This window comes from Cervus canadensis, chromosome 14, assembly GCF_019320065.1.
Source record: "Cervus canadensis isolate Bull #8, Minnesota chromosome 14, ASM1932006v1, whole genome shotgun sequence".
In the NCBI taxonomy this organism is placed as follows: domain Eukaryota; kingdom Metazoa; phylum Chordata; class Mammalia; order Artiodactyla; family Cervidae; genus Cervus; species Cervus canadensis.
In genome coordinates this window covers 3431572-3445597 of record NC_057399.1, presented here as the reverse complement: position 1 = coordinate 3445597, position 14026 = coordinate 3431572, and the positions used below count along the sequence as shown (strand labels likewise).

Here is a 14026-nt window from a genome sequence, read left to right as displayed (position 1 = left end):
AGGGTCCACCCGGGGCCTGGTGTGCTGTGCGCGGAGTGCTTCCTGGGCCTGGACGCGCCCGCCTGCCCCTCCTCGGCCCTCCTGCCCGCGCCAGGGGCCCACAGGGGACACTTCGGCAAGGGAGGGGGCAGGACGGCACTGCAAACCTAGTCACCATCAAGGAAATCAGAGGGGGATCCGGTTTTACAACCCAACTGACATTTAAAACTTGTGGGTTTTTTTCCTGTTTTGTTTTTTTACAGATTTAGATAAACAATGAAGGGAGGGAGGAGAAGCCTCTTTGAATAATATTTTTTTTTAAAAATCCACAAACATTAAAAAAAAAAAAAAAAGGTCCTCAGTTTTTGAACTTCTCTTAAGAGTAGTTCAATGTGAGGCCTTGCACCCTAAACAGTTATATCTGGAATTGAGAAAAAAATCACAGCTACACACAACAAAGACTAACAGTATTTTTACTTAAAAATATTGTGTGTATATAGAGAGACTTGTGTATATATATATGTATATATATATATATATCTTTTTTGTGGAGATTTTTTTCCTTTTGTGATTTTTTTCTTTTCCTTTTTTTGTTTTTGTTTTTTTGTGCCCAAGTAGAGAGATGATGGGATTGAAACGATGCCCTAAAACAAAATATTCCTTACAGGAGCAATACTTTGAAAACTAACGTTTAAAAAATAGTTTGAACATACTTGCAACACCTTGAGAAATTCAACTTGGTACAATGAGAAAATAAATAATTGAATCAAACCTTCACCCGAATGACACGCCTTCTAAGACCCAGAGTATGCTGCTGGCGTGTCTTGCCATCAGACCGGAACTCAGGATCAAGCACCATCCCCTCCCCAGCTTCCCAGCCCCTTACACTTGACCTTAGCCATACCCAGAATCTGTCTTATATCGCTTTTTCTACATTTCTGGCAAGACCTTGCAGCAGACACACACACACACAAACACACGTAAACACACACACGCACACACATATATGTGTGCGTGTGTGTGCATTATGGGCACACACAGACACACACACACACATGCAACACACACAAAATTCCCCACTCAACCCAGATGCACCAAGTGAGCTGAATGACTTTCAGCCAACCACAATGGTGAAAGACAGAAGCACCAAACAGTCTTTGAAATGGGTAGGTTATTACAATTTGATTTTTTTTTTATGTTCTAATTTTCCTCTTTGTGTTAACTATTTTTAAAAAGCACAAATGAAAAAATGAATTCTTTCCAGATCAATTTAAGGCTTCCCACCAAATGGAAACAGAAGAGGCCTTATCCAATATCACATGTGATAAATGTATACCTTTCACGGCCTTAAAATGACAGAACAGATCATTTTTGCCAGTCACTGATTAAGTATTGTGCCTTTAAATTGATGTCGTTCTTTTTGCTACTATGCTGAGTTTTATTATTACTGATTCTCTTTGATGACGTATATGGAAATGTCCTTTAATTTGCTTTAGAATTTCCTATTCTTATCGAATTATTAGGGTGGCTTTTTTTTTTTCTGTTTTGCTTTTCACCAGGAAACAGACGTGATTCTTACTAGGTGGACACTGAAATGGCACCTAGTTGGCCTTCAAGGAGCTCTGCCAACCATCTGAGTTTCAAATGGCCTTTTGGCTCCTAGAAGGGGCTGAGAAGTTGGGGGCAGGGACAGGAGGAGAGGGAGAGAAAGCAAAAAGAGGGAGGGGTTTCAATGCTTTTGCTTTTGGTCAATTTGTTTTCTTCAATACAAATAATCAGATAGGAAGAATGATTGCTTTGAGTTTTACCCATTGGTTGGTTTTTTTTTGTTTCGTTTCTAGATTGGTTTCATTTGATTGTTTAATTTTCCCTCTCCCGGTGCAGAAAACCACCAGAGAGTTTTGCATGAGGAGACGTGACAGTACTTAATGAAACTCAGCACCTAAGGGCATAAGGCAGTTGAAGGTTTTGTTTGTTTGTTTGTTTTGTTTTGTTTTGTTCTTTCAATCAGCACCAATCCCGGAAATGATCTACACTTGGTGTAAGGTATAAAACTTTGTGTTTTTTTTTCTTTTGGAGTGGAGACAACTGCTCCTTCTCCACCCTATAAACCATAGTGTGGGATTTTTTTTTTTCAATACTGTTACTTATGTGTAAAAAACAAAAGAAAGGTTTTCTTTTTGTTTTTACTTACAAAACATAGAGAATATCTTTGTATACATACAGCGACTGGAAAGAAAGCTTATCTGAAGGGGTTGTGACTTATTATTTTCTTTTTTTGTTTTGGAGCATTGGTGGTGGTGGTGTGGTGGTGGTGTGGTGGGTCTGTGTTTTGGGGGAAGGGAGGGTTATATTTCTTGCAGGCGGCTTTACCGCAAACCAAACTTCAGGTCCCCTTCTCAACTTGGGTCAGGATGCTCTCAGAGCGAAGACTCATACTGTAGCAGCTCATAAAGGAGCGGTCCATCCCGATACCGGATGCCCACCGCGGTGGGTGTGACATACTGAAGAATGTTAATAGTCCTTCTCAACCTCCTGTCTACAAAATGAGCATCCCAAGCTGGGTATCTCTTTCTTGGCATGTCAATCTTAATGAGGGGCCCTTCTGGGAGGTAAGGACGCCCCGTCGGGGTCGGGGGCCCCATGGGTCTCACTTGGAACACGGGCAAGCAAGTGTCAGCCGTGAGATCCTCCTGTTGTTCCGTTACGGCTCTGGTAGGCGTGACCTGGGTCCCCCGGTACCCAGGGGTCTGAGGCGCCATGGGCTCAACATCGGGGGGCAAAGGGATGCCCCAGAGCAGCTCGGCACAACAGGAGCTGGCCAAGATCTTAATTCGCGGCCCCATGGGATGCAGCACACCATAATATAACAGCATCAGTGCGATCCCAGCCACGAAGCTAATAAAGACACAACACAGTGCTGGCACCGCAAAGAAGTCAGTGGTCTCTGGGTTTCTGTAAAAATACCAAAGGAACGTCAAGGCAGCATTCTCGGTCAAGACTATCGTGTAATAGGCAAACATTCGGTATCGAGTCCGCCCTTCCTTGACGTTAAACCAGCAGAAAATGTACACAATCCCTACCACCATGTTGAAGAGGATCTCCTCCCACTTGGACATGCAGAAGTCTGTTCCGCCATGGATGATCCAGAAGGCCATGGCGCACCAGTGGACCACCACGAAGATCCCGAAGTAGAGCTGGAAGATGGAAGCAAAGAGGGCAAAAGAGATAACTCTGGATGAGATGGTGAAGAGGCGCCAGAAGAGGTGGATGAGGGCCCCTCTGTAGCTCATGCTCTTCTTGTCGTCCCTGGAGTCCCGCAGCAGCTTGTGATAGGAGGCTAGCACCCAAGCCAGGGACATCAGGGAAGTCACAGAGGAGACACCTGCCGGAAAGACACAAACCCACACCGTCAAAACCGGGGCCGTCCACTGCCGGGCCCTGCAGGGCTGCCGGGCCAGGGAGACGCCCCCACACACTCGCGCACACACGCTGCCATCTGGTGGAGGAGGGGGAAGAAAAAGCACCAGGAACCAAGCTCGGAGGCCGCGGCTGCCCGCTAAGCTGACGGCTTTTGTGAAATCGTGTCAATAACCCAGTCCAGAACCTCTGGAGATCCACAGCTGCAGGCGGAGGCTGACGTGCTTTGCCAAGGGGTTGGGGAGCCTGGACCACCTGGCTGGCTCATCACTTCTGCTGCGGGTGGGACCGCATGTGTTTCCAGTGTAAGAAATCACAAGCTCACCGTGGGGTCCATGTCCTTGTCACTAGCAGGCTGTGTTCTCAGAGGAGCCAGCAGAAGGGATTATGGGGTGTGAAGACCAAGAGCTTACTCTCTGCCCCAAGCTGCACAACTCTCCTCCTCTCAGAAGGTCCTCGAGTCACCCTTTGCCTTCTCATAAGCTCATCCAACGCCCCAAGGAGCCCTCAAAAGGCTCTTCTCCCATTTAAGGTCTTCTCATCCACTCCCTGGGCTTCCCCTGGTGGCTGTGTGGTAAGGAATCTGCTTGCCGATGCAGGAGACTTGAGTTCGATTCCTGGCTCAGGAAGGTCCCCCGGAGGAGGGCATGGCTACCCACTCCAGTATTCTTGCCTGGGAAATCCCAGAGGAGCCTGGGATTGTCCTCCTGGACAGAGGAGCCTGGTGGGCTACAGTCTATGGGGTTGCAAAGAGTTGGTCACAACTGAGCAACTCAACAACAACTACACGTCCACTCTCTAAGGCCACTCTGATCAAGGACCAGGAAAGCCTATGTTTCTTGGGCTGCTTCCTCACTCACTCTCGGCCTCCCCATGATGCTTGTTGCCTCCTCCCACCAACCGCTGCCCACGGCTCCTTAAGGCCGTAACTGGTGAAGCCCGGTCCCTCTCTGAAGCCCGGTCCCTCCTTGCCTCCGTCCAGCAATGGGAGGGAGCAGGGTAACTCGGGTTTTGAGGATTTTTGCCCCTCCCTAGCATGGTGAGCTCTCGAAGGCCTCTGCATGTTCTTCCCTCCAAGTTTCCTAAACAAGCAGGTGAGCGTGTCTGATCCCAAGTGATACTTGAATCCCTACAGAGCAGTTTTATTTAGGACGCTGCCTATCTGATGTTTGTAACTCAATCAAACTGAACACACTAAACAGTGACCAGAGTCTCTCCAAATCCACCCACCAGCAGGCAATCTTTAGTCAGACGTCGTCATGAATCCCCTCTGTGCAAGACTCCCCATCACGCCTCTGCTCCTCCAAGCATCATCTCTACTCAGGCTACCCAGCGCTGCTTTTGTTTTCCCCCTCTCCCCAAATTCCAGAACTAAATGCAGCTCAATTCAGCTGGAGTCCTGAATACTGCCCCAAAGGCCACATTTCCTAACCAAATCCCCCTCCTTCGCCCCAGAGCACGATTTCCCTTTGGCTTCTTTCAGGCTGACAGCAAAGTCACCTGGTCATTTTCTCTCTTCAGCTCCAAGGTCAGATCCAGAAGCCCTATTCTTAAGACTAAAGAAGCGGGCCCAGAACTTCAGCCTTCTGCTTGTTTTTCCCTCAGCCCCTGTTCACCCCTCCACTCCTCTCCCAACCTCAGTGGAGGATCAAAGTCTGCTGTCGCTTTACCCTCCCACCCACCCCACGCCCTACCCTGCACTGGTTCTTCCTCTCCCATCCTCATCCCCTCTTTTCCAACATTTCAAGAAGCTGTGCTGGTTTGTAGCTTGCAGAACATCAGAGTCTGATAACAAAAACCATCTTGTTGGTGGAAGAGAGAAAAAGCCTGAAAGGTTAACTATCACAATGAGTACGCACTGCTTTTCTGATCATAACAACCAATGCAGAAAATAAACAGAAGTGATCCCCACTTCTCCATTGAAGCCAATCTTGAAAATGCCTGACAATGCTGCTATCACTTTTCTGGAAAGTTCTGAACACAGTACTCATGTGTGTCCTGTCTTGCCCGTTGTCACGCAAGACATTTCCACCAGCTGCTCCTGATTCCACGTGGGCTCTCTGACCATGTCACAGTGGTCACGCTAACCTGTGAGCCTCCTGCATGCCTGTTCTTTGGGAGTTGGGGCTGGGAGGGGGATGGGTCCCCTTGAGAGTCATGTGACTTGGGCTGTTGGTTTCTGGAGGGTAAGGAACATGCCAGGCTTATTACCAGACACTGGAGCATCCTCAGAAAGCTTCTTTGTGATGTCACCTCACTTCCGGTGAGCACTATCACTTTTTCTTGATGCTAAAAGTGATACGCCTTGGACGTACTTCCACCCTCAGTGATCAAAGGGGAGTTCTAGAGCAGCTACATGGGAAGAAGGCTTGATTTTTCTATTCCTTTTAATAAAGCAAAATGTATCACTTCCCCTGTCCACAGAAAAGCAGGAGTCAGGAGCTCATGAAGTAAGAAAAAGCAGTTTAGCTTTTGCTGAAGCGTGGTCTAATGCAGTCTCTGAATGTGCTCTTGAACAAACCTGCAGTGCAGAAGCAGGACGGGCCCTCAGCTGTCACGGTCCTGATTTCGTTGTTTGGTGTGTTGTGGTGGTAGCCCCGTTCATGCCACATACTAGCAAACAGGAATTCAAACGTCCACTGGCTGCATGTGGTGAAGCCACATCAATCCTCCATCATCAGCGTTGCTTCTGGGTCACCTTTGCCACTTCCAGATCTGTCCTTCAGGTGGCTTCAGGGTATTACAGAAACTCACCTCTGAGCCAACTCGGTCCACGGTCAGTGCCCCTGGAAGTCCTCTCTAGGATGTGGCGTGGGTGTTCCCCAAATGTCATAAGACATCACTGCTGAATTACAAGGAGAGGTTCGGAGACAGTCATGTGGAGGACGGAGCGCTAGCACTCGGCCGGGGGTCTGTGGGTCTGCTGATGTCCGGCCCACATCTTACCTCTCTGCCTCGTCCATTTCCAGCCTGGTGAAGCTGTAGATCACTAAACAGTATATCCTCAGTGGCTACACACACCACTCACTTCAACCCACTCACCCAACAGGAAACAGGCATCCTCGTGAAAACACATGCCCTGTGATTCACTGAGCCGGAATCGTACTGAGAAGAACACTATGATGTTGGTACTCACTACGGGCTGTGTCTCCATCTTCTCCCCTCCCCCCAGATTCTTAGGTGGAAGTCCTAACCCCCAGGAGTTTAGTGTGTGACTGTATGCCGAGACAGGGCCTTCAAAGGGGCACTGACTTTAACATGAGGTCATGAGGGTGGGCCTGGATCCAACATGACCTTATGAGAACAGACCACATAGGCCCATGGAGATGCCAGGGGTGCGCTCATACAGAAGAAAGGCCACTTGAGGACACGGAAAGAAAATGGCTATTTCTATCAAGAAGCAGAGTCGAGATTTAAACTCAGACTCTTTGGCCTTAAAAGTAGCCACTGTACTGAGACACCCTTCAGATTTGGTCTTAGAAGGGGCTGGGCACCCTGGGAGTGAAGGATCTAAGCCTTTCTTGGAGAGTGGACAGGAAGTATAGCACCCACGGGTATCTGAGAGAGGCCCCTGATAAAGGAGCTGAAAACCAAATCCAAGTTCTCCTCTACCTTCCTCAGGAAAGGAACATGCAAGCCACAAAGAAAGAGGCGACCACCAGAATTAGCTGAGATCACTCTCCTCCTGTTAAGTGACCACTCTTCAGAGGCCTGACTTTCCTCCTGTTAAGTGATCCCTCTTCAAAGGCCCGATTCTCACTCTTCAAAGGCCCGATGCTCACTCTTCAAAGGCCTGACTCTCACTCTTCAAAGGTCTGACTCCCCTCCTGTTAAGTGATCACTCTTCAAAGGCCTGGCTCCCCTCCTGTTAAGTGATCCCTTTTCAAAGGCCTGATTCCCCTCCTGTTAAGTGATCACTCTTCAAGGCCTGACTCCCCTCCTGTCAAGTGATCACTCTTCAAAGGCCTGACTCCCCTCTGGTTAAGTGATCACTCTTCAAAGGCCTGGCTCCCCTCCTGTTAAGTGATCCCTCTTCAAAGGCCTGGCTCCCCTCCTGTTAAGTGATCCCTTTTCAAAGGCCTGAATCTCCTCCTGTTAAGTGATCACTCTTCAAAGGCCTGACTCCCCTCCAGTTAAGTGATCACTCTTCAAAGGCCTGACTCCCCTCCTGTTAAGTGATCACTCTTCAAAGGCCTGACTCCCCTCCTGTTAAGTGATCACTCTTCAAGGCCTGACTCCCCTCCTGTCAAGTGATCACTCTTCAAAGGCCTGACTCCCCTCCTGTCAAGTGATCACTCTTCAAAGGCCTGACTCATTTCAGAGGGAAGGGGTGCAGGGCTTTCCCTCCGCAGCGGCTCACTTGGCAGATTTCTGTCTGGCCCGAGGTCAACCCCAAAGTCAACATATGACCCTGGCCGAGACCCAAGCCCACACCGTGCTCAGCCTGTGAGTGTTTATGACTCCTCCCACTTACAGCTCCATCACCTGCATTCCAGAGATCAGGCTGGAGACTGCTAAACACTCCTTGTTCAGCCGTTTCGAGTTCCAGGCAGTGACCTTCGTGGCTTGCTCGTTTTTCCTGGTGCAGACCATGAGGGGTGGGGGTTGCAGCTGGCCCATTGGGCAACCTGATTCCAGCCCCACCAGCTGGGAGGTCACTAAGTCAGGGCCTCCTGGGGGGCACCCCCTGAGAAGGGCTGGGGTCAGGGGTCTTGGGGCTCTGATCACCAGACTAGGGATCTAAGGTTTCTAGAAAGAGGATGTCCATACCTCAAGACCAACAAAACACAGCATGACGGGCAGAAGTCTCAGTTGGACATCTTTGACCGGGGAGGCCCTTAAGCCCAGCACGGTCACCCTCTGGTGGCTGACATGTCGTTGCAGTCAGAGTTAAGGCTCCGGTACTTAGAAGGCCTGCGGGGCTCCTCAAGACACTGCCTTGAGTTCTGAGTGCACCCTGTCCAGTCCCCGTTCACACTCCTCAGCATTTCCTTCTCCAATGGCCTCAAACCGAAGCTCCTGTCATGCTGGCAGGCCTTCATCCTGGGCCCTACTCAGGACAGCCCCTGGCTGCTCTGAGGTCACCTCCAGCTAGCTCCTCACACCCGCTCTGTTCCATGTCCTCCAGGCACAGGCCCAGCGCAGGACATGTGTGCTGGCTCTGTCCATCACCTGCATGGCCCTTTCCCAGGTCCCCAAGTGTCACCGCACGGAGGCTTTACCAGAGCACGGCTTTTCAGCAGGCTGTTGCCAGCCAGACACTGAAAACTGCAGCTCCCAGTACCTGCTCCCGCCTTTCCAGGCCTTCAGTCCAGTTCAGTCCCTCAGTCGTGTGTGACTCTGTGACCCCTTGGACCGCAGCACGCCAGGCCTCCCTGTCCATCACCAACTCCCAGAGCTTGCTCAAACTCATGTCCATTGAGTTGGTGATGCCATCCAACCATCTCATCCTCTGTCGTCCCCTTCTCCTCCTGCCTTCAATTTGTCCCAGCATCAGGGTCTTTTTTCTAAAGAGTCAGCTCTTCGCATCAGGTGGCCAAAGTATTGGAGCTTCAGTTCCGGGCTGTATTTCCCACTTTAGTGTCATTCACCGTCCCGTGCACTCTCTTACTCCTTCCTTTTTTCCTTAAGTATGTTCTCACCTTGATGCAGATGAGCCCCTCAAGGGCAGGGCAGCAGTTGGTCTGGTCCTTCTGAAACTACGTGCAAAATTGCAGGGGTATTTCGATTCTCAAAAGGGGCTGATGGAGAAAGGAGCCCACCAGCTGTCCCACCCTCCCACCACTATCCCTGAAAACGGGAAAAGAGAACTCCCGGGGGGCCTCCATTTATGCCTGCATCTTTCAGAAGAAAACCTTGAGGGCAGAAGGCAGAGATGAGGAGGAATAATACCCACTAAGTGTTCCCAGTACAGCAGGCATCGTGCCAGACACTTTGCATAAATTATTCCCTTTAATCCTGACAATAATCCCCTGAAATGCTTATTGGTACCCCATTTTATAGGAGAGGAAACCAAAGTGCCAGGAGGTAAAAGGATTTGTCTAGTTGTAAGGCTTGAAGCGTGTGCTCGTATTCTGATGGGTCCCATCTGGGGCCATGCTGACCCTGGAGGGACCGCTCCTCTCAGGTTTGGCAAATTCCTAGAAACAGCAAACAGGAGGTGCTTTTCATATGCAAACCAACCGGTCCAGAACTCACACCTCCTTCAACCCGGCCCTGACCCCCTGGGCCACTGTTACCCCATCCTAACCACCTCAGGGCAAGCTACCAGACAATCAGGGACAGCCCTGGACCCCAGAGCCTGCTGATATTATTCAGACTAGCTTATCTCAAGCCCCCCACCATGGCGTGGCATGCCGGCCTCTTCTTGGGAATCTGTGAGTAACAAGTGATTTGTTTTTAGTGGCAGCTGTCTCCTGATCTATTGGCCTTGAGATGCCTAAACAATAACAAAATCTGTCTTTTAAAACAGCTACAACATCAGCAAACTGCTGGTGAGGGAGCTTCCAACCCAGTACCTCCAAAGGCCCCAGTGCCCTGGGCTTACAAGCTCCAGTAGTTTCCCCTTCTCCCATGGACTCACATGCAAGCTCCCATTAATGGCGCCCAAGACCTCGGGGTCTATGCCCTGCTCCTGGCCCGTGGTCTAGTGATATTAATCCACTCACAGAGGCAGGAGAGCACTGTGGTTCTGCCAGCTGGGTAAAGGCAGACTTTAGAGATTCTAGAACAAATGTCAGCTGCTCAGCTGGTCTGGCACAAGCCTCATGAATGCCAGAATTCTGGTGGGCCTGGAGCACGCTGTGAAGGAAGCCGTCTGCCGTCACTGGAAGGTCCCAGTAAATCTACCCTCATTGAGGAGCAAACAGCCGACAAGACTCAAAGCTCTGATGCTCCCACAGTGATAGCCATTGAATCGTACACTTCAAATGAATGACTTGTGCAGTATACAAACTGTATCTCAATAAAGCTGTTTAAGTATATATTTTTTTTAACAAAGAAGAAGAAGAAAAGATGCTCTGCTGACAGGACCATGGGCAGGGCTGAGCTATGGAAGCAATGCAGGCACCATGCCCCATCCTCCCAGCCTCCTGGCTGCTCCCGAAACACTGGGGTCACCTTCTCAGCTCAAGGCCTTACATTTGGCTATGCTCTCCTCTGCTGCGTGTACCTCCAGTGACCTGCAGGCTGGCTCCCTCCCTGCTCTACATCTTTGCTCAGAGGTCCCCTTCCTGCCCCCTTATTGAAAGCTGGACACAGCTCTGCTCCCCCAGGCTCTGGTCCCAGCTTTAGAGCTCTGCGGCATACTTGCCATTTTCCAATACAGAAGACAAAATATTTGTTCTGCTCCTTGTCCATCTGTCTCTCCAAGACAAATAAGCTCCATGAGAGCAGGGCTTTCTGTCTGTTTTGTTTATTACTCTTATCTGCCCCCAGCTCCTGGAACCATGCCTGGCACATGCTTAGCAAATAGTTACGGAATAAGTGGTCACATTATAGTTACTGCTCAGGCTTCTGAACTGGCAGCTCTCAGAGCCTCCCCCACGAAGCACCGCTGGTCAGCCTGCCTCGATGACCCTCTTGTTACAGCATCTGATGCAGAAACATTTTCAGGTGGCCAGTTGTTATTTCATCTGTGCTAACTGTTGTTGTTTAGCCACTAACTCTTTTGCGACCCCATGGACTGTAGCCCACCAGGTTCCTCTGTCCATGGGATTTCCCAGGCAAGAATACTGGAGTGGGTTGCCGTTTCCTCCTCTAGGGGATCTTCCTGACCCAGGGATGGAACCTGTGTCCCTTGTGCTTCCTGCACTAGCAGGCGGATTCTTTACCACTGTGCGACCAGTGAAACTGATTTACCCTGCCTTTCTCATAGCCTTCCTACTGCTTTAAGGACTCTTCCTCATATGTACATACTGCACTTTCTTTTGCACTTAAAATTTGTTAAGAGGGTAGATCTCACTTGTTCTTACCACAATTTAAAAAAAAAAAGTACTCTCTTTTTCTCTAGCTTGTTGTTAGGGGCAACCTCAGCCAAAAGGCCTCAGAATTGGATACAAAGTCAAGTGAAACACACACACTGAAAGCGTCATGTCTCTGCTTAAAATCCTTGCAGATTCTGGTTAAGAGTGTGAGGTTTTAATGTTCTGTTTGATAAGAAGCCACTGGGAGCTGGAGCGGGGCTGTGAGCTGGAGTTCGTTGCTCAGGGAATTCTGTGTGTAGACACCAAGCAAGTATCTGATGGGAGAGAAGGAGGGGTGACTCCTCAGAAGGAGACAGAAGCACAGCTGGAGAGAGATCCTCCTACAGGGAAGTGAGAGAGGCCGCGTCTGTGTTCTGGTGGCAGAAGGCAGGCACGTCCCTCTTCACTGCAGCCGTCTGTGACGATGCAAGGCAGCCAGGGAAGGCACACGCCTTCCCCTTTATTAATCCAGGAGGCGAAGACACAGACGTGGGTCGAGCACCCTGAAGTCCAGACTGGAGGCTGGAAGATCTTTCTATCAATCTGGTCGGAAGCCCAGGAATATCAGAGCCAGCAGCTAGCTCCAGCTTAGCACCAGGGGGGTGGGGGTGGCGCAGGAGGTGGGGAGTCAGGGAGGAGGGGGCTGCTCCATCAGGGTTAGGCCAGGTGGTGGCCAACATCACAGAAGATCAGGGCACCAAATCTCCCTATCACTTTGTACAAGGTGATTCATTATCTGATGGTGTTTGACACAGTGGAAATTCACACGTTGGTGTGGAGCACAGATCTGTCACCTTCAGGCCACACAACATCATTGTCACCGTCTGGCAGCAGCTTTACCTAACTGTAACCCAAATCCTAAATGATCAAGTAACCAACTTTGGGGAGTCTCAGGTGGCTCAGTGGTAAAGAATCTGCCTGCTAATGCAAGAACCGTAGAAGACATGGGTTCGATCCTTGGGTTAGGAAGATCCCCTGGAGGAGGAAATGGCAACCTACTCCACTATTCATGCCTGGGAAACCCACAGACAGAGGAGCCTGGTGGGCTACAGTCCATGGAGTTGCCAAGAGTCAGACACGGGCAATGTACCCATGTACACTGAGCGACTGAGCATGTACACAATCAAGTTTTGTAACCCAGATTTGGAGGGTAACCGCTGATGTCCATACAGGCAGGACTGGAGAAAGCACTTTTCACATTATAGAAAAGAAATCTCCCAAGAGGAGAGAGGTGGTCATCTTTGATCATGGGGAGAGGAGGGTGAGGAGGGCCAGTTAACCAACCCCACAGCTGGCCCTCCTTCCCCTGAGAAGGGGAACGTGGAAGACTGGTCCTCACGCAGAAGGGAAAGCTGATCAGGACAGGGAGCTGACGCCTCCTCCAGGATGCGAGCAGCTAAAGAAACAGGCAGACAAGAGCCGCAGAGAAAGCGGATGGACACCTGCATCTCTGTGGAGTTTCCCATCAGCTCTTGCTGGGAAAAGGAGCAAGTGTGAAGTGGGAGGGCTTCTGATAGAAGAGGAGCCAGCAAGTGAGCTTAAGAAAGACAAAAACCAGAAACTTCCAGTGGTCCAGTGGTTAAGACTCCGCACCCCCAATGCAAGGGATCCAGGTTCGATCCCTGGTTGGGGAGCTAAGATGCCGCGTGATGCATGGGGGCAGCTCAGAAAAAAGAAGAAGAAGAAGAAAACTAATTAGGGAGGTCAATACCAAAGGGATGGAAAGACAGGGGCCTATTTGAATCTTAGAGTTCAATGTTTGTCTAAAAGAAAACCAATGTTTAAGGATACCCACCAAAGGATAGGTGTCTTTGCAAACCCCTTCCTGACACAGCATCTTGCCTATAGCAGAGCAGATGCCTGACACATGGTGGGTGGGAGGCCATGAGCAACAGGTCACAGAGTCGTATGAAAAGGACAACACCTCCATGCGAGCTCAATCCCGAAAGGCAGGCTCAGGCACTGTGTGCGTGGAGCGGCTGGCACTCCCCCACCCCCGTCAAAAGCATCAGAAAACCCCCAAAGTCGGGAAAGGCGAGAGAGCTGCTAACTCTCAACCCGATCCCCAGAGAGCATCTTTCATCTCAACATACCCCAGCTCAACCTCCTTCCATCACCACCTCCCCCAGGCTTGCTAAGTGTTGTTGATTTCTGCTCCAGAGTTGCCTGCCAATCCGTGCGCTTGGCTTCCTCTTCCAAGCACTCCAAGCCCATGGTTTCAGCCCTGGCTGCCCACAGCTGCCTCTAACAGGGGCTCTGGGCTCTCGGTTTCCTCCCTGCATACCAGGAAAGGGGTCTTCCTTAAAAGCTAATCTGGCACCAACGCAGGAGACACAGGTTCAACCCCTGATTCGGGAAGATCCCACACGCCCCGGAACAACTAAGCTGTGAGCCAGGATTATTGAGCCTGTCTGTGCCCCAGAGCCCGGGAGCTGCAACTACTGAAGCGCCTAGTCGGTGCTCTGAGACCAGAGAAGCCGCTCTCCGTAACTAGAGAAAAGCCCGGGCAGCAATGAAGTCCCATCTCAACCAAAAATAAATAAAAAAATAAAATTGAAAAAGCTAACCTGGGACCCCTCCGGTGTTTTAGTGGCCAAGACTCTGCACTCCCAATGCAGGGAGCCCAGGTTCAATCCCTGGTCAGGAAACTAGATCTCACATGC

At 50.2% G+C, this 14026-nt stretch overlaps 1 protein-coding gene across 1 annotated transcript in view; it reads right to left on the bottom strand.

Moving 5' to 3' along the window:
* Nucleotides 1-1146: 1146 nt before the first annotated feature.
* The window catches only part of XKR6 (XK related 6), a 255255-nt gene continuing 242375 nt past the window's right edge, over nucleotides 1147-14026 (bottom strand). Inside the window, exon 3 of the mRNA XM_043486779.1 lies at nucleotides 1147-3364. Within this exon, the coding sequence (XP_043342714.1) occupies nucleotides 2400-3364 (965 nt within the window). The 3' untranslated portion in view covers nucleotides 1147-2399. The remainder of the gene's footprint in view (nucleotides 3365-14026) is intronic.